The following is a 22,468-nucleotide window of genomic DNA, read 5'->3' as shown; positions in this document are numbered from 1 at the left end:
ACATCCTCTTAAAGCGTATCATATATTTACGGCGTTTGCAGTGAACTTTACATACATGCAAAACGTGTAGCGCGGTCGGTCGAGAAAAAAATATCGTAACAATACAAATCACATACGCGTGTACAACTGTTATTGTACGTTATATAAATTGATATCATTACCCACTTACGTAAATATATATATATATCCATATATATGATACACATGCAGTGAGTGTTATCGTTTATAATATTATTATTGTTGCGCGTGTACTCGTGGATGGGAAATCTGGCGGAAGCGGTGTGTGTCGATGCATAGTCGGTGTGGTGGGGAGAAGCTTCGCTGCCTATCTCCTTGCACATAATAGGTATTATATTAGGTATAGTATTATCTGCAGCGCCAAACCGCGGAAAACACAACTCGCACAGTTTCCGCCGACCCGCAACGAGTAGCTCTCGTCGCTAGTGCAACAACCGCCGCCGTCTATAAAACACAATAATATAGACAATATTACAGTACATGGGTACGTCATATTACGATATACACGCTTTATACCTATATACACCACGCCATTCTCATCTCGACGCGAAACGACGAGCGCGAACTTACAGCACCGCCGCCGCCGCCGCCGCCGCCGCAATCCGCACACAATACAAATTCGCGCGTTCCCGTCGGCGGTCGTCGCGCGCCACATATATGAAGTTTTCCAAGACTGTGGGCAACAGCTGGCACAATGTGCTCGACCAACTCCAGCCAGGAGTACCTGGTGGCGCCATCAAAGGACGGCATGGACGAGACGAGCTACATACTCCAGCAGCGGCGGCGTCAACAACAGGTTATGATAAATTATATATTATGTATTATATACGTATAATAATAAATTATAAATTATAATAACAAGTTTACGCTTAAGTTGCATAATATGTCAAATCGTATATTATATTTTTATTATTCTTTCACTTAATCAATTATCATTTTTAATAGTGCACCGTAGTTATATAGAAGTATAATATGTTGATAAATCTACCTAGCTACGTCGTCCAATCCATCCTCACATCATACTTTTGAAATAATATTATATTAAATTAAAAATGTTAAAACTAATTCTATTTTATTTTAAACTTTCGACATGCTGCGGGCATGTAATGTAATTCGTACCACCACGTGATTGACTCATTATAATTACCTGCGGCTGTCCACTGAATAATTGATAAATTATCTTCCAATACTAATTGTAACGCAAAGAACAATAGGTATAGAGAATAAAAAAAACTCTACAGAACTCGTTATTTTAAAAATCCATCTGGCCTATTAGAATATTACTGAAATAACTAATGGCTTGATTAAAGCCTAAAACAAAATTGTTCCACTACTTAGTTAATTATCCGAACGAATATAAGGGCCCACAGAAAATATAGTTGCTGGGAACAGTAAAAAAACATATCAAACTGATATACTCTATAACTGTTGCCTGTGGCGGAAATATTGGCTTAGTATCATTTTTAAGTTTAAATAATCTTCAATTTATTTTCATTTCTAAAAACCTTGTTTGTTTTTAACGTTTTACTGCTTCTTGCAGGTGTTGGCGAGTGACGACATACGGTATTATATGTATGTATGTCGTCTACTTATCCAATTTTTTTCATACTTTAAAATGGGTTACTATAAATTGCGTCCATTTTTTACATTTTTAGTTTAATTGGGGCCCGGGTATATTTTGTATACCTATGTGTTAATTGCACCCTGAATATTTTTTATTTATAGGTACGTAATTTGTTGCTTCTTGGGATATTTTTGAAAAATCAACATTTTCCTTCCATTTTTCAGATATGGGATAAGGAGCAACACATTAGTGATAATATTAGTTTTACTGTTTGTTGTTTATGATTATAAAATGTATTATTAAAAAGATGGGCAAGTGGATGTCACTCTGCTGTATAGTAGGTTACAAGTGGGTCACTGTAATGGACGGTGTATTAGTGTTGAATTTTGAATTCAATGATATAATATCATTATTGTATAAGAAAACCGATTCTGAACGTAGACGGTCAGTCAGCCGATGATATTACTATATGTATATTAAATTATATTATTGTGAATAAAGTCATTTTTATATTTTCCTATTTACGTGGACCCTTGTTTTAAATTTTCAATCCTTAGCTATAAAAGTTTAACATTTTATAAGTTTTTAACCACAAAATAATTATTAAATTTTAAATTTGATAAATTTTATCAAAATTCAAACTTTAAATGATTATAAGAAACAATTGTGCCTATGTATTTATAATATTTTTCAAGTGTTATTGTAACAATATGTCAATATATCAGGATCCCTACATTAAATTTTCAAGCTTTTTCACCCAACAAATAAAGTTTTATTGACATTCATAAAAAAAAAAAACCTAAAAAAGTTGGAAACTGAGTATATCCGTAAATAGCTTAAAACAAATCAAAGTATATTGAAAATTTTCTCGTGTATGTATAGAAAAGGCTAATATAAACATTTAGTGAACATTTCATGTATTCACGATCATTTGTTTTAGAGTTACATCAAAAACCAAAATTTGTGTAAAAAATCCTGTTTTTCCTTAATTTTTATTTTGTATCTCCGGTTGCTTTTGAAAACTATTGGGAATTTTTTAATTTTGACCTGCCCAATGCACCAACAATATTCACTTTCCCATCGAACAAGATACTGAAGTTGAAAATCGAAGTTTATTTCGACTACTTGTCGTGTACACAGACACAAAAATAAAAAATAAAAATAAAACACACATCATTGTAAAATCAATACATTCATCGTTTCACTCAGAATCTAAAATAAGTCTAAACAAATAATAAGTTTGTATTGCTCATTCTGTTTTTTATAACTACCATTTAGAGACCAGAGTACTTGAGTGACAATACTATCAATATGATAATATTAATCATAGTGCCGTTTTAAAATCAGTAACATAGGTGATAGGTATTAATAGGTACAAATTTTAACGTATGGCTTTTACAAATGTACCTATATGGCAATATACACCAAGCGACTAAATACCAACTGTATACGTATATAATTTTAAATACTGATTAAGGTATGTACAATCATCTATTATTTCATTTTTGTGTTGCCTATAATGTACTATTTTTTTTTCAAACTATTAAAATTTAATTAAACATAAAAAAGTATTACGTGAATTCATCAATTAAATTAACTATAGCATTTTACATTTTTCTTGGTATATATATTCACTCGGTAATTTGAAAATTCTAGAATAAAGGTACCTAGGTTTAAATTTAATTTATTAGGTCTATGTGTAGGTATCGTAAATATCTCAAAATCTGATAAGTAATAATAAAGTATTAAATGGATTTTAAAAATATAAATTACACAAATATAATGTAGCTTCCGTAATTCCCCATAATGACATTTTAAAGTTATTTTTTTATATATTATGTACATAATATATGATATTATATTTTGTACAAATATGTCATAGTATCAGACATAGTATACTATTATGTAAATTTAACTTTTGTATTTTACAAACGTTCAAAAAATATAAGGAGAAATAAGTTTAAACTTAAATGTAATATCGGGTCGATTTAGGAAAAAAATATTAAAATATCAATTTATTCATGTTTACTTAATAGTCAATATAGTTAATACTTAATACTATAATTCATTTTAATATTTTATAACTGATATATAATGCGATGTATTTTTGTTATTTTCATATAAAAATCTATAGGTAATACCATAGTTATATAAATTTAATGTTTTCGAGAAAATTGGTTTTGGTTTTTGTTGTAACTTTAAAACAAATGACCGTAGATACATGACATTTTCACTGGTTGTTTATATTTCCATTGTCTATACATGATAAAATTTTAAAAATATTTTGATTTGTTTTGAACTATTTAGGGACATTTTCAGTTTCCAATATTATTAGTTTTTTTTTTCTATGAATGTGAATAAAACTTTATTTGTTGAGTAAAAATACTTGAAAATTTAATACAAAGCTCCTACAATATTGTTACAATGACATTTGAAAAATATTAAAAAACCTTATGCACAATTTTTTTTTATAAGCATTTGAAGTTCAAATTTTTATAAAATTTATCAAATTTAAAATTGAATAATTATTTTGTAAATAAAAATTCATAAAATGTTCAACTTTTATATCTAAGGATTGAAAATTTAAAACACGATTCCACGTAAGTAGTTAATTCTGTTACCAAAGAATCTAAAAAATACATAAGCACAGTTTATTTTTATACTCATTTTAAGTTCAAATTTGGACGAAATTACATATAAAAAAACCTAAAATAACTATTTTAGTTATTTTGTTGTGATTGTATAATATTATTCGTGGGTACTTGAAACTTCTAAAGTATACTATTATATATCTATGATAGTATCACGGTTTGTTGCTGATGTGTAACGCGTTATAAGTACCTAATGGATATTGAGATATGATTAATTTGGAATTTATTATAGGTACCTATTATAGGTCAATTTTTTTTAAATACTATAGACTATAATATAATATTATGTCTTATACCTAGACTGACATACCGTCTCCGCTCTTTCTTATACAATGATATTATATTATTATATCATTGAATTCAAGTTTAACACAATCCATTATACAGTGACCCACTTGTAACCTACTATACAGCAGAGCGACATCCACTTGCCCACCTTTTTTATTATTATGAATTGTAGGTATATATTTGATTATATCATTTTTACTATACAGGTATATATTCGAAAATATAATCTTCTTTTACTTTTTGCATCAAATTGTTAGTAAGGATTTTTAGCACAGGGTGGTTATCCAATTACAAGAATAATCAAAGACCAATTTATTCAAGTTCTGATTTTTAGAATTTGTAAGTATGCTTGACTACTGCTTAAAAACCATATTTTCAAATACTTGAATGTTAATACCTCAAAGAAGTTTACTGTCGTCTGTCGTGATACAAATTTTTTTTTAGATTCGTACTACTCATTTATACGGTTACATTTTTGAAAAGTATACTAGTATATAATTCGAAATTCATCAAAAAAGTATCTGAATTATGAAATAATGTGTATGATATATTAATATTCCATAATAATGAGTTGGTAATTTTAAATAAAATATTTTAGGGCCTTTTAAGAATTGAAAATTATATCTTATACTATACAAATAATAATTTAGAAATTAGTCCTATAAATTTCGATTAAAACGCGTCAACAATTAAAAAAAAATCTTCTAATTGAAAATGTACAGCAAAATAGGGTGAATCTTGTTTGAAAAAATGTAGTTTTTGTCAACAGAGGATATTCTGTTAATGGAATAAACACCATTGTGTATTTGAAAATATGGTCTGTATATGGCCTATACATAGAGATATTTAAAGATTCCAAAAATCAGAGCTTATATTTTAGATGTATTAAAATGTAAACGAAAGTGAACATGTTTGCCGCTTGATATATACTAAATTAGGTATTCAATAGGTACATGACCAATATTGTAGTTAAAAAAATTAAATGATTGTGAATTTTTTAATTTTAGTTAAAACAAATGTAATGAATAAATTATTATTACCTAATTCTAAAAACCACCGATACTAAGAATATAATTTAGATTTATATTTAGATATACCACGTTTTAATAATAATAATTGTTAAGAATTAATTGTTATTTCATAAAATAATACAGATCTTCATAAGATTCTTAGGTAGATATTTTATTTATTATAATACGAATTTCGTATACTCATGCATAATTTCAATTATTGAATATAAAATAGTTAAACAATAATACACCTTTTAAATTAATTTTACAAAATATTCTCTTACATGATTTAGATATTAGATATTGAATTAAATATAGGTAGTTTTGGAGTATTTGATTGCTTTTACTCGTTACTTATGTATTATCTTCTAGATAACATTTATAATTATGCACTATACCGTATTGACTATTGTATATACATATAAATAAATAATGCGATATTGTGCTAAATAAAAAAATGTAAAGTATAATTAAAATTAAAAATAAATGCGTTGTTCGAAAATAAAATAACAAAACTATTTATTGAAATCGTTTTTAGAAATTGATCCATTTAAATTTTAAATCTTCTGAAGTTCTGAACCACGCTGGTTTATGTAAACATCATTAAATTTATACTTGCCTATTTGAAGTATTTACAAAACCATTGACTTCATTCTGTGTATTGATTTATTTACTTCTATAGTTCTATATAGTTTTATATTCATGAATACGATATTCAAATGTACGCTATATGTATTAGATGTTCGAACTTTGTTCCATATAATATTAATAATATACAAAATAATAATTTTTATTTTCGATACGTTCTTAAAATTTGATTGATAATATTTTTTTAGTTTTTATTTTTACAAGAAAATATACAATCTATACATTTATGCACAATAAGTATAATATATGAGACGGGGATAGCAAAACATTGTGTGGTTACGTGAATAAGTAGCCACCCATAAGTAGCATTTAGCTTGGATGTCCGGTTGATGATATTAAAGAGATAATAAGTGAAATGTTATACTGTTTAAATAATTATAGACAATCGTTTATTTGATGAATATTTACATTAAGTATTTTGTAACAATATTGATAAAGACCTACAGACTACTCTATTAATCAACTAATCAACGTGTTTTCTCTTTTTTTCGGAATTTATAATTTTGTCTTCGAACAAAATAATTGTTATTGTTTATTATATTCAATATTGTATGTGACTATTTAAAAGTTTGAATCACCAAATCAGGAGTTGGATAATTTTTAATTTATATTTTACTTATTTAAGTATATTTATATTCAATTAAATGTTTTATTAAGTCATTGTATTCAAAGTACCTATTATTGTTAAACAAATTATAGAATAGCTTAATAATTGAAAATTATATTGACTATTCTACAAATAAATTAGATATACATTTTAAACATGTAATCATTTTTGAAGTGACACATTGCAAACATATAATTCAAATATAATGTAATTAGAAAATCCAATCTCTGAATTTTGTTTTTAAGATTCATTAGAACTTAAATGTATAATTTTAGTTTTCACATAGATTAAAAACGGATTTTTAAAAATAATGTGTTTAAACCTATGCATATATTTTATACATAATATAATATTAAAGTTTAAATATTTTAATGACAGACAGAAAGATGAATTACGTAGGTATATTAAATGCTTGTAACAGTCTGTGACACAAAGACAAAATATTAATTTGTACTCTACTGATTACCTAATTGTTATTTATACAATATGCGATACATATAAATTACAAAATTAATAAAACAAAATAATATTTTGTATACAAAATAAAATAAAATATTACAATTATGAAATAATAATTATATTTAATATTTAATTATGATTTGAGAAAGTATAGACTTTGGAGTAAAGATTATCAATAAAGTAAATTATAACTAGCTCAGATCTTTGTATTTACAGCTTTATAGGACAACTACAATGCTACTGCAGTTGCATATAATAATATGTTATTTATGAAATAGATTATAATTATTATTTATGAGTTGGATGCAATTTACAATGTAAACAATTATTTTAAACTGAATTATAGGTATAACAATTTGGGTTGTCATTGAAAATTTAATTTACGGGAACTATTTTTTAATGCATATGTTTTGTATTCATGTTCAACTTTAATAATACGTAATTACAAAAAAATAATGTAAAATAAATTTGAAACTGCATTATGTATATCATAATACTCATTCTACAATGCTCGCTCGTTGCAAGTCTAAAGTAAATTTTAACTCAGCAGCTTATACAAATCACATAAATATCCAAATATTAGTTTAACGTATTATAATATAATGTATAAGTTTAAATTATCGAAGACATAGAAATTGCATGGTAGGTAGTAATAACTATAAATACTAATATGAATTTACAATAACTACGTATTTTGTTAAACCTTTACCTTGACAGGAAGGTATGTATTTATTAACTAATATTTCACATACCAACCTTTTATTGGATTTGTTATAGGTGATGGATGGAGGCGACAACCTCAAAAACTGTCCAAAGTTTGCGAGTTTCAATTACATCAACTCAATTATTGGTAGTGGTGTTATTGGTAAGTTACATACCAAGTTAATACTTATTTATAACAGCTATTTAAATAGGCATGAACTAAATAAAGTAAATACAATCTATAGTTATTAATATACATTAAATAATAGGATACCATTATTAATTAAAATCAAAAAACGTAAAAATAAAACATGCATTATAGTAAAACCGATCAAATTGTACATGCTGCAAAATGGGTATTTTGTTCTTGTATACAATTTTAATATAATAATGTTAGAAAGTTTTAAAAGCCAGGTACTATATTATAAGAAGACATTTTATACTTAAAAAGTTATTTTGTTTAAATTCGATTAGGTACCATTATAATTCTAGAAATTCTGTTTTACTCAATTATATTATATATTGTGGTATACCACTTATCCGGTTATAATATATAATATAAATGCTAAGTGGTTAAACAAAGATATTTTTCTAAAGCATATATTTTTTCTATTTTGTGTCGTTATAATTTTTCATTTGTTTTTAAATGTTTAATGGCAACATGCATTGTATATCATAAAACAAAGTATATTTGCCATTTGGAGTACCTACTTCGATGTATAAAGATAGAATTTAGAATGAGTAGTTTTTGAGTTTAAGTACTTAAAGTTTAAATGAGCTGAATGGAGTGGTACAGTGGTACCCCGCAAAATGTTGGCCCACTATTCTACTCGTCTAAACTTTCAATATTCATAACTTATAAGTAATGAACTACTTGTCTAAAAATTAATTTTATAGATCAAAATACTCCGAATAATATTTTGTATCGGGATATGAAATTAAAAATGTAGGTATGCTGTCCTTCAAAGAAATAATAAATAATAAAAAATTTTGTTTTGTGGGGGGTTAAAATTATGTGAAAACAATTTATTTTCAAAAACGTTATTCTTTTCTGAAATAATGAAAGGTACGTTAAATAGATTACTCATTTGAACAGTATAGTTATTCAATTTCAAACCAATTAGACCATTTTTATCATCTATTACATTTTTAAAAATTTGAATCTATATTATATTATAATTATTAATTTGTATTAGGTACTTTTTCTATAACATTTACAAATTTAATTCTAAAAAGCGGGTAAGTGGATATCGCTTTTCTATACAGTAGGTTACAAGTGGGTCACTGTAATGGATGGTATTAAATTTGAATTAAATTATATACGATATACCTAACTAATATCATTGTTTACGAAAAACGATTCTGAGCGGAGAAGGTTTGTTAGCCAAGGATACTTTATATTATATTTATATAATCATTATTAACAGTGTAGCCGATAAGTTTAATTATATTATTATTGTATATAATAATATAGGTACATCAGAAGATTAAAGAAAACCAAAATCGTCCCAATGCACTAACTAAATTCAATTTCCCACCGGAAATATACTGAAGTTTAAAATCGAAGTATTATTTCGACTACTTATCGTGTATACAAACACAAAAAAAAACTTACATCATTGTAAAGTCAATACATTCATCGCTCCTCTCAGAATTTAAAAATTGTATGACGTCTTAAATATATTTCAAAATGTTTGAAATATTGAACTTTTTTTTGGCATTCTTTTAATCGTTGGTTAGTATATTGGGTATTAACTATAAAATCTAAAATGTTAATACAATGTTATTAAAAATTTACATCAGATACTTATTTTATATTGTTGACATGCATCATAGTTATTAATTTATAGTAATTAATATTATTATTATTGATTATTTATTATAATACTACTTCCTTGATATCCAGAAATTATATTACACCGAGTGATGCTAAAAGTAATTATTAAACTTCTTCAACTGTCGAGTTTAAAATAAAATGAATAATAAACTTCTTTTCTACTACAAAGAAAGCAAAATTCAACGAGTAGATATTATATATAAGAATTACTGCAGACCAGATAGATGTTCGTATTTATTTTTAAATGTCTACGGTTCTATGCACTTTGATAAATACAATAAATGTAAAAATTCAAATCGAGAAAATAATATTCAACAAGGGACTTTTAAACCACTTATATAGTAAGGTATATATTATCCTAAAACTCACCATTATGTAAAACTAATTTAAGTAATACCTTCCTTGCTTTTTCGTCCCACTAAAAATCTAAAATATATTCTGTTTGAAAAATAGTATATTATGAAAGTGATAAAACTAGTTAATTAAAAATATATATAATATATATATATATACTAATTACAATATTTTATATTAATAATAGAATATGATTAATTATAATTTTAATTATTGTCAAATTAATATGTATTCTATTGTAAAGTTGAGGTAGTTACACACACAATAACATAATATAAGTGGATTTATTCGCACGCTGGCTTAGTTTTAATTATATACAACCCATGGTTGCTGATTAAATGAAAAAAATATTGACAAAGCCAATAAACATAGGTACTTATAAAGTTATAGAATATGACATGTAAATCACACCACGTGTCCTGGCGATAAGAAGAACGTAATTACTTTGAATTATAATTACACATGATACAAAATTAAATTTGTTTTGTTTCAGGTATTCCATATGCGTTTAATTTGTCTGGTGTCGGAATGGGAGTTATATTATTGGCATTGGTAGCGATTGTCACTGATTACTCATTAGTACTCATGTTAAGGAGTGCACACATAAGCGGTTCCTTTTCATATCAATCATTGATGAAATCTGCCTTTGGCAGATATGGTTTCGTAGTTTTATCCTTTCTACAATTTATTTATCCTTTTATAGGTAAGTAAAAGTATCAAGCAATAAAAAAAAATTTATATAAATAATATCTCAACAATCAACATTCTTAAAATCCTAAGTCTTAACTCAAGTTTAGCATTTTGGTAGCTTAAATACAGCTGTAACAACTTAAAAACTGAATCTTCGATAGGATTATTATTTTTTAAATTTAGGTAGGTAATTTAACTATAAAAAAAAAATATAAAATATATTTTTCAGAGTAATACTATAAATTATAATTATATACCATAATATTCTTCTTTTTTATTACACATTGTACTATTTTTTTTTTTTTTTTTGTAACATTTATTTAAAAATATACAATCTGTAATAGGTAGTAGTTACAATAAGCATATGAGCTGGATTATACAGTTGACTTTGAAAGCGTGGAGGAGTAGCTACCCAGCAGTAGCACTCGACATTGTACTATTTAAATTACAAAAGTCGTTTGGCGTAAAAATTATTGAATAAATAAATAGATTAATTAAATTTGCATTTCGTAAAAACATAAATTTATTTTGGTGTTATATACTATTTTGTAAAATTTAAAATTCTCATATTTTCTTATTGATTAGGCCTTAGGTTTTAGGTGGTTATGAAAGTAGAATAATATACATATAGTATAGGTTATTACTTATTATTATACCTATTAAGTAAATCTAGGTTGGTAATAATTCATGTTACATAGGTATTGTCATTTTAATATTAAACTTCATAAGCATGATGGATAATGACTAATGACTATAGATTAATATTCGTTTATGTACCTACTCGAAATATGTTAATAATAACCGTTAATACTCGTAGGGTCCGCGTATGTAGTTGGTAGGTATAGGTATAGGTAGTTGTAGGTTCACAACGTGTTTTTATTTTTCACCGGCAATACCCCGCTCAAATATTTTTACTTTACCCTATATATATTATTATTATAAATAACCCCGAAAAGGGTTTAAAAAAATTATAAGTTTACGCAGTAATTATTTTTTGTGGAAGTGAAAAATGTAAAATTGCTAGTTAAAGGCTGTATGATTTTCCAGTAATGCGTATACGGTAAAATAAGAAATTTTGAGCGTAGCATTGTCTGTCAAATATATTCTGAATACCATGTAAAAATGAATATGTACAGTGTACACTATGTAACATACAAATATAATTACAAAAATAAATTACAATTTTAGATTCGAAATGGAACAATGACTTAATTGATTTTACAATAAAGTTTCTTTTTTTATGTATTTTTTTGTGTTCTTTCATCACTATTTGAAACAGTAAAAATGCTTCAATATTCAATTTTGAGAGAAGTATCTGATAACAAATTGGGTCTAGTTTATACTTTGGGGAGTCAAAAGAAGAAAATTCCCTGAAAAAACTAACAAAAAACCACTGAACCTGGAAATATTTACGCAACATTAGTTTTCGACAAATTCAACTTTATTTTGTTGTTCTAATTTAAAAATAAACATTTGTAGGGACTTACAAATGTAACCAAATACTATACTGTAATTTTCTAGATATACTATAACTTCGAATGTATCGTGGATTTTTTCAGCCATTTATGAGATATAAAATGTTCGAATTTTCATCTTTATTGGATCTATGATGATAACAATTTTTCTTAGACTCAAAATGTTTGAAAATATAATACAAAGTTCCTCATAAGTACCTATTTGTGAAATTTTTTTTAAACATTAAAATATAATGTTTTGTTACAAACATTTTTTAAGTCGTCTAAAATGGATATTTTCGATTTTTCTACTAACAAATAGTTATTATATTGTAATTCAACAAATATAAACCGTAGGGATTTGAAACATTTCACTATTTCGTATATTCAATAAATTATAAAATCAATGTTCATATTATCCAAACAGCAAAATTTTCCAAATATTAAGACTAATTGTTTGCTATTTATAGGTACCATAAATATTTTTACACTAGTCTATTGTACGTTGGTAGTGATTTATAAGTTAATATCAATAATAATAATAATATAGAGTTCTAATTTATTACTATATTGCCGATCCACTTATAGTTATATATATAAAATATTATAAAACATTATTAGAAGTAAAGTCGACAGACTGTCTCCTCTCAGAATCGTTTTTGGTAACGATGATTTATAATTTAATTCAAATTCAACTCATCCATTACTGTGACCTACTCGACGACGAAGTACACTCGAAACCGATACCTATAGGTGTTCTGTACCTACAACAGAACGACTTCCTGTTTTTTTTTTCAATTACACTACCATGACTCACATATCGTGTGTGCTTTTTTTCACCTTAGGTACCTGACGTACCACACACATACGTTATTGTATTTTTTTAATTTTCAATGGCCAATGTTATACTATACATTTTGGGGAAAAAAATGAAAATTTTATTCATATATTTCTAATATTATTTTTTAAATATTTATGCATTTCTGTTTAATTACATTTTTTATATTCTTTTTATGTTTTTAAGGCAGTACAGTAGTGTAAATAGTAGTCAAAATAAAGCTACCTAATATTAATTTAACAAATTAGAATCATTTAAACTTTTCATTTTGAATTGGTAGTAAATTTAATTTAACTATATATAATAATATATAGTAAGGTAGTCATTACCTATATATATTAGCATAAAGGATTGGATATTTGGATATTACTATACTAGCCATTAACGTGTTTTTTAAATCGATAGAAACAATAATGTATAATAGGTAGCCAATAATTAATCATTTAAGACCCATAATATTATTATTTCACTTTATTGCTTGGATCTGTCAATGTTGAACAACTTTGATTAAACCTGTGTAAATATAGTATTTGAATGATTCTAAAAGCTTGTATGGGTGTTGTACTGTTGTGACTTAATGTTTGTACAAATGCTATATGAAATATTGTTCTATGCAAAAAAACACATAAAACGTTTTAAAAATGAACAATAGTTTATCAGGTCTAATGGATTTGTGTCTTATAATTTAGTAATTTTTATAGTAATAAATAAAGAAAAACGCACAACAAATTTTCACTAATACTTTATAGTTTATTAAAATATTATGATGAAATAAGCTACTCCTGCCTTCTATATACACCATACACGCATGCATTAAGTTCATCGCCAGTGGACTTACTTTTGTTTTAATTATTTCAACATCACATGTTCTAAGAAGCTTAGAACGTCAATTATACTTTATAATACACATTACAAGTTGATACTCCAGTAAGCAAGCTTGTTGTGGGAGTAGGGACACTAATTACACTAATTTCATCAATATCACTACCTATAGTGTAATACTAGTATAATTATAGACTAGTAGATAGGCACTTCAATATATATACTGATTCTTAATACTTAGTTCATTACAATTGTTTGAAATTAGGTATATAGATATGGTATTATAGATAGACTTATAATATAGCCTTGCCAATAATAATTATTGCTGATTTTAAAAATCGATAGCAGTTCTTAATTAAAACGATATTATTTATTAGTTAAGACAATTTAAAGTTTTAATAATGATACATATTTAATTATTACTAATTATATTATATTAACCAACTAGAAAGTATAAAATAGTAAATATTTATACCAATATGTATCTAGGAAGGTATAATAATTAATATTTATTCCGTGTATACTCTATAGTCCATTCTATCTAAATTCTATATAAATTAAATAATAATTTTTTTGTGATTCATACACTTGCGTCCTACATAATATAATACTATTTAATACCAACTGAAAGTTTTAAAATATAAAATATTTGCAGTTATATTTTATTTACATTTTGTTTAACTACATATCATGTTTTTTTTTATCACAAATGTTATTTAATTGATAAAAATACAATATATTATATAATGAATAATGAGTAAGTACCTAATATGCATAACCAAATATATGTCTGCAATAAGTACCTAGGTACCTAATAAGTACCTACCTAATAACATTAGTATTAGGTAACTAATATTAAATGAATTTATTAAAATGTTTGCTACGAATTAATAAAACATAAGATAATAATACTAACTAATATCCAATGTACATCGGTAGTTATAAATTATTATGTTATAACTTATAAGAATACGTAAGAAATAATAATATATTAATATGTGTAGTTAACTTACATAGGTACGTTACGTCTATATTAATAAGTAAGGACCTACGTACGATTAAAGTTGTATTCAAATATCAAATGTATCTTTTTACAGCGATGATAAGCTATAACATAATAGTTGGGGACACTGCAACAAAGGTCTTGATTCGGTTGTTTTCGCTGCCAAACGACTCTGTATTTGCCCAACGGTACTTTGTCATAGCAATGGCTACAATTTTTATCACGACCCCTTTGTGCATGCTAAGGAATGTAGCAAGACTAGCCAAAGCGTCTATTGTGTCGTTCATCATGGTTTTGGTTATCTTTGTGACCATAGTCATCAGATACGAATCTTTACACGACGTTATGTAAGCCTAAATTATATATCAGTTATATCAATAATATTCAGTATGTATGCTTACCTAACATCGTATACGATTATTACATTTTAAAATAATTCCTCTGTCCCACTTTTTTTAATTTCCACAGGTCCACAGTAACCGAAGTTGGTAACATAAACACATGGGATTTTGCACGGCCTGGTGCGATTCAAGCTATTGGAATAATGTCATTCGGTAATATTTGCTCTCATCCATATAGTATTGTAAATATTTACTTACATTACACTATCCGACAAGAGATTTTTAAAACAATAAATATTAATAATACATAATCAATAATTATAATATATGTATAACTACATATAAAAGGGAGATCAGCATTTTATATCTCAAAAATATTTGTACCAATTCCATTGTGACAGTATAAAACACGAATTGAGTGTGCCTATTCAAATATTAAAACTATATAATATTATATGATTGAACAATATACATATAAACGTAAAAATAAATTGGGATTTGGGGCCGGGTTTGATGCGGTGGTTGGCAGCAGTCACTAATTTGTGCTGTGGTCAAGCATCCTTGGGCGTCACTAGCTCCCAGATGGGTGACCAGTAACCACTCGGGTTCTTAGTGACGAATCCTCGCCCTTACACACATAAACGCGGACACTTTGTACGGTCGTGTATAAAGGTACATTACAGAACGCGGACACTTTGTACGGTTGGGTAAAAAGGTACCTACATAGGAAACATTTTTAGTCTTGAATATCGCTTTTAACAATTAACAACATTTATAAAATGTATTTATCTATTAGCAAAATCAGAACAAATCACGACTCACTCATCACCCCACGGGGTGGAAGGAGGGCGATCGCCTGTATTAGTATATGTTTCATATATTATACACCATACTCGTAGAATATTATGGTTTTTACTTTTAAGTTTTATTATTTAGGTTTTATGTGTCATCACAATGTGTTTTTGTTGTACGATTCAATCGAAGGAGCAAGTCAAACTATTTGGAACTGTGTAACACACGTCGCGGTCACAATATCGTTCTTGCTAATGGTCGCATTTGGACTAGTTGGATATGCTACATTTGGTGATCTCACTCAAGGTACAAAGTTTCCTTGTTAAAAACGGATAATACTGCATACCTAACTGTAATTTGTGTTTACACTAATAAATGTATAGGTGATTTGTTGGAAAACTATTGTTGGAACGATGATTTAATCAATATATCAAGGTTGTTGTTTTCATTGACAACGTTGCTCACATTCCCATTGGAATGTATGGTTACTAAAGCTGTTGTTGATCAGACACTTAGGGGTGGCACCGATCCTGTTCCGATGTCAAAAAAGAGACACGCGATCATTACGGTTTCTATTCTTATGGCAACCTACTTTGTTTCCATATCCACGAAATGTCTTGGAATAGCCTTGGAAATAAACGTAAGTATTAAATACTATATTTAGCGTGGCTTATATAAATTTTACAGACAACTTTTTGAAAAGTGATTATTTTATTAAAAACTATAGTAGTGGGCTCTGCCTCCTTCTCGCTTTGAATGCCAACCCACCTCCCACCAGACTAAGCGACCCGGGCTTCTTTTGCATCTTGAAATTTAACATCTACAATTTAAAATTATGTGGAATATGTAAATATTTTTTATACAATAGAGAGATATACTTAAACATTTAAAAGTACATTTTGACATTTATGTATATTGTGCCTATACATATAATAAATTGTTTATTTAAATATTATATGGTCAACATAAATAATAATTTACACCAATGTTCATTGTTCACCACTCTATATTATATTTTGTTTATACTCTAAATATATTGTTCTATTTTTGACGACTAGTATAAGCTAGTACCTATACCCATGAATAAAACTTATAACTGACGGTTTCAAAGTTACAAAGATATAAATGTATTAATATATCTTTAGCATGGCATTTTTTTAAATTTAATATGCCATTTATACTTTATAGTAGGGTTATTTTAACGAAAGGGTTTCTTAAAGGCTATCCTGAGTAAAGAATTAATTGTAGTTCATAGAAATCTCAAATACTTTTTGAAAGTACCTCCTCAGACACAAATTCCATGAGCATATACTGATTGAGCAATAACACAGAAAACCATTTTCAAAGTGTATAATAATTCTAACTGTATAAATAATTATTTTTTATTAGGGAGTTGTGGCCGCAATTCCGCTGGCATTTGTTTTACCAGCAGCAATTTATATTAAAATCTCCAATGATTCATGGAAAGAAAAGGTAATATCCTATCTAACACTATAATAATGAAAATTATTATTTTTAAACTTATTAGGTGAACATTATAAGATTCTTTATGGAACATTGTAATGTTAATTTATTAAAGTATACGAGATCCCGTATATAAAAAAGACAAAAATATGTTATAATACATTTCATGTGTTATATTTTCTTATATTTCGATTGAATTATAACTTCTGTAGGTATACATTGTTTACGAATAAATGATAGTAAAAATAAACATTAATGGTATATTTAAATTTATGTGATAAAAAAAATGTATTTGATTAGTTTAAATACAATTTCAACAATTAACTATACCTATTTATATAATATAGTTAAAAAAAAAGATTCTACTTTGACACTACGAAATGTGATATCTAATCCATACATTACCTACACATGATAAATATTCAGAAATAAACTTTGAAGTTTATGATACTCGATCATATTTTAACAACAAATCATTTTAATTATACCCTAGGTAGGTATATTTAAAGAGTCTAAAATGTTAGAATTGTTATTTTTAGTAGGCTGCTATCATATTTAAAATATAATTTAAATATTGAATAATTTTTGCAATTTATAACCAAATGCAATAATAAAATTATAATGTATTATACTATTTTTATTTACTTTAGATTCCTGCTTACTGCTTGGCCCTGTTTGGCACAATAGTAGCTGCATCTGGAATATCATTAGTCGTCTACGAGATTTTAACTTTTACTGCGGATTCTTGTGAAAATGATAGGATAATGGATCACTGTAACATTAACGACACATACCTCCCAACTGGTGACATTATCCAGTTACCATTGAACTAAATTGTTTTTTAATACGAAAATCGTTTAAATTATAACATTTATGGTTACGTTCTAGTCTTTAACAAATAAATATTTTTTAATGTTAATCTTAATTCAGAATGATTTTTATTTATTCGATCGTAGGTATACCAAACTATAAGTATATAATATATTAATATTATTACCTATTTATATTGATATATCTAATTAAAGAAGATAAAGATAAACCTAAGTTTTAATTTTGACGTATCAATAAAATACTTTTTTCCCGTTTCTCCGTGGTTTTTCTTAATCCTAGCTTTTTTTTTAATTTTTTAATCTTCTTAAGCCTTAATATTATCGCTAGTGTTAAGAATAATTTTTAGGTATAGACAAAAAACTAATATTAATAACATGGTATAGTCTGGTTGGCAGATCCAACAAGGTTACTACGGCAACTGGAGTTTATATTAAAGTTTAAAGTGGTTGATTCCGGTAGCTAATAAGTAATAACTATAGTTGTCAACCAATTACTAACACTTTTAAGGTTATGTATGAGTTCAATGATTAATATTGTTATTTGTTATCTGTAGATACAAATGTAAGTACAAGTGTTCAACTATATCTATATAACTCATTTAAAAATTTACATTTTGTATAAGTACTTTATGCTCAAGATCTAATGCTTAATGTTCAAACTTCTAACCTAAATGTCAAATTAATTAAAACAACTCAATAAATAGGAAACCTAAAATTCAAAAACACCAATATAACTGTAGGTATAAACTATTTGGGTGTAAAACCTTGGTAATGTACTCTAATGTTCTTCTGAAAACACTTCACAGATATCTTATAAATCGACAAAGTCACATATAGATACCTACTTCTTAATTATACAATTATTAAGTATCGTGATAAAATTACCAATTGAGAGTTTAACGTCATAAACTACATAGCATAGTAGTATGACCTATAGGTACTGGCACTTGAATTCATGACACATACGCATTTTTACTTTTTGATTAATTTAAAATCCAATTTTATGAAATATTTAAAAAACATTGTATTCAAAAAGTAACTTTTAAGTAGTTTTAATCCTCAGATCTGAATACATTGTTTATTAAATAAAATGTTTTAAGCATTTTAATTCAATTTAATAGGGATATATAAACTGCGTGTACTTATGACTAGGTATATTCAAGTATAGATACTTATTCAAAAAATGTCGCAAAATATTTTATAAAAATTGGTAGGAGTTCTTTAAACAATTATTAAACTTTTTTCTGGTTATTTACGCTTGTATAGCTTTTAGAATATCTTAACTTCAATATTTCGTAGATTAAAGTAAAATTATGCAAATTAGAGTTATGAAAACTATTTTCATTAATATTATATTAGGTAATATAATATCTAAGAGAATACTTTGCTGATATCGGATTTTTATTATTAAAAGGTTCCCAAAATTCTAGGCCAAATTAAATTTTGTAAATTCAGTTTTGATTTTTTTTTTTTTTTAAGAGGACATTTTATTTAATATTTAATAATTATTAAAAATTTGTGTAATATTAAAACCATATTGCCATAAATATTAACTATATTCATATATTTTAATACGAATTTATTCGCTTGTCACATTGACATTTTAAAATATTAAATTCTATTTATTTTTTAAATTTAAAATACAGTAGACGCCGCTTATAAGACTCACGGATATAAGGTTCAGTCGCTTATTAGACTCAAAATCGTCTGGAACGGTCCGGACGTATCCAAATACATTAAAAAAAAAATCGGTTATAAGACTCAACACTTCGGTTATAAGACTAAAATTTCGTAAAATAAATAGTAGAAAACAAACTTTTTTGGTTATAATTTAGAAATAAATTGGTATTGAAAATTAAATACTATTCGTGTTGATTATTTCTAGTTTCTGTTGGTACCTAATAACGTATAATAATTTTTATCGCAGATAAAAGTTCACATTTATCGCAACGATTATCGTTATTATAGTGTACTGATTATCTGGTGGCTATATTAGAAGAAAATAAAAAACAAACTAAAATTACAAATTATATGTAATATGTATTTACGTTTAATTATTTTAATGTATTAAAATCAAAGCAAAATACGTAGTAAAATAAAAAATAAATAATATAATAAATATGTAGTAAAGTAAAAAATAAATAATATGTATATATAAATACGTAATTAATTTTTTTTTCCACTTCGCCTATAAGGTTCATTCGGTTATAAGACTCACTTTGTGCTGGTCCCAAAGTGAGTCTTATAAGCGGCGTCTACTGTAATAACAAACAACAAGTGCTCCAAAAATTTGTGCAATATATCCCTGAGTTAATTGATACTTGTATTTGTATAATTCAAATAATTATAAACTAATCAATCATTTATAGAAATGAAACGTGGTATTGGGATTTCAATATAAACCTGACCTTTATATAATATTTATTAATTTTGTTATTCCTTGGCGGTTCGTTTTGTTTTATATTAGCTAATTGATTTTACTTATTATGCTATGAGTTTAATAATCATGTAGGTATAGAAACTTATTTATTACGTCATAATTAGATTTAATTTACAATAATAATAATTTTCCTACAGTACATTCAATATTATATTGTATTCGTCATTAGATATTATCGTGAAACTATAATAAAATAATATTTGTTTAAGTAACTTATATAATATGATAAACTACGAAACATACTATATAATTTTGGTTAATTTATTATAAGATGTTTATTTAACGGACTATTGTAACTAAATTGTAAATGATAAATAAATAAATATATAGTAAACACTAAACACAATAGTTAATAACAAGTTATTAGAAACAATTGATAGTATATTATAATATCTAGTTTTATAATCAAACACTCAACACTGACTAAGAGGATTAAAAGATCATTGTCCAAAGGCTGAGTCTTGTCATTTCCTTACCAAGTGGTTAATATTATGGATATAATATAAGTAACCTGTCGTGACTGGAGACAGCAAGCACAGTAATTATGACATAGGTACCTATTATATAGAAAAAATGTCAATACATTTTTTTTATAATTGATCGTTATTAACATCGACTACAAAGGCTCATTACTACAATTGTCAATTACTCATTAATCATATTATATAGGTACATATTAATTAAAACATCTCAATTTTAGTTACACATTTTTGTTGTATAACTATACCTTTTAAAGTTTTAGCTAGGTTATTCATTCTGCCTACAAATGTGATTTTTATTTTAAACGGTAGTTTTACTGCTGAAATATTTTGTGGGTTTGGAGGTTTGGTCCAAGTTGTACGGTTCTTCAAATCTGGTGTGTCCAAGTATTCTGATTTATGTTATTATGCATTTGACTGAAATTATCGTTCCACAAATTGTACTTATAATTTGAACATATTAACTTATAAAGGTAGTATAGATTTAATTGTAAATTATTTACACTAATATTCAAAAAATATAAAATAGTGAAGAAAACTCGCTTGCATACGTAACTTATACATTATAATATACCTAATAAGTACCTAATTATAATATAATAATAAATTTAATTTTTAGAATTACGTATTATTTTAAAATAGCGTAGAAAGGTATTTATTGTAGGTATACTTAGTATTATTGTAAAATAGACATTACTAATATAAATACAAAAATCGACCCTATTCATTGAAAATCATGATTCATGAATATGAATCCATCATAATACAGCACATTAAATATTAAACGTACCTACATGCTAAATGTATCTAATCTTTATATAATATGTACCTTTGTCCTATAATATTGTATGTACCTTCAAGAATGTGTATAAATCAATAAATAAGCTCAATGTTCTATAGGTTAAATTAAAAGTATACGTAAGTATGATATTATGTGCATATAAATATAGCTATTTAGGACTGTGTTCTTCAATAAACACTTTAATATGAAGACGTATAATCAATTAGAAAATACATTGTCAAATACAATTTGCAATCAAATGTATTGTTTGAACTCTTTAAGTTGACATTCGTATTTAAATAATTCTAATTTCGAACCCGATCGTTCACTCCCATCTGAATTATTTAGCGATGTTTGATTGCGATTAGACTTCAAAGGCCAAAGGTCTGTTTAAGA

At 26.2% G+C, this 22,468-nt stretch overlaps 1 protein-coding gene across 2 annotated transcripts; it reads left to right on the top strand.

The window, feature by feature from the left end:
- Positions 1-235: 235 nt before the first annotated feature.
- LOC100163073 (putative sodium-coupled neutral amino acid transporter 11) lies at positions 236-18,627 on the top strand. Of its 2 annotated transcripts, none has more exons than XM_001949002.4 (9): positions 236-814; positions 8,023-8,110; positions 10,632-10,841; positions 15,040-15,292; positions 15,414-15,499; positions 16,223-16,384; positions 16,462-16,718; positions 17,468-17,551; positions 18,193-18,627. In XM_001949002.4, the coding sequence occupies exons 1-9, from the start codon at positions 713-715 to the stop codon at positions 18,373-18,375; spliced, it is 1,425 nt and encodes a 474-aa protein (XP_001949037.2). In that variant the 5' UTR covers positions 236-712; the 3' UTR covers positions 18,376-18,627. The 2 variants fall into 2 exon arrangements, with proteins under 2 accessions (XP_001949037.2, XP_008183058.1); XM_008184836.3 differs by lacking the exon at positions 236-814 and adding an exon at positions 7,780-7,887 and having other exon boundaries at positions 18,193-18,422.
- Positions 18,628-22,468: the final 3,841 nt, after the last annotated feature.

Source organism: Acyrthosiphon pisum, chromosome A1 (assembly GCF_005508785.2).
Source record: "Acyrthosiphon pisum isolate AL4f chromosome A1, pea_aphid_22Mar2018_4r6ur, whole genome shotgun sequence".
NCBI classification, from domain to species: Eukaryota; Metazoa; Arthropoda; class Insecta; order Hemiptera; family Aphididae; genus Acyrthosiphon; species Acyrthosiphon pisum.
The sequence above is the reverse complement of the archived record's forward strand: the minus strand, read 5'-3'. Positions and strand labels throughout refer to the sequence as shown.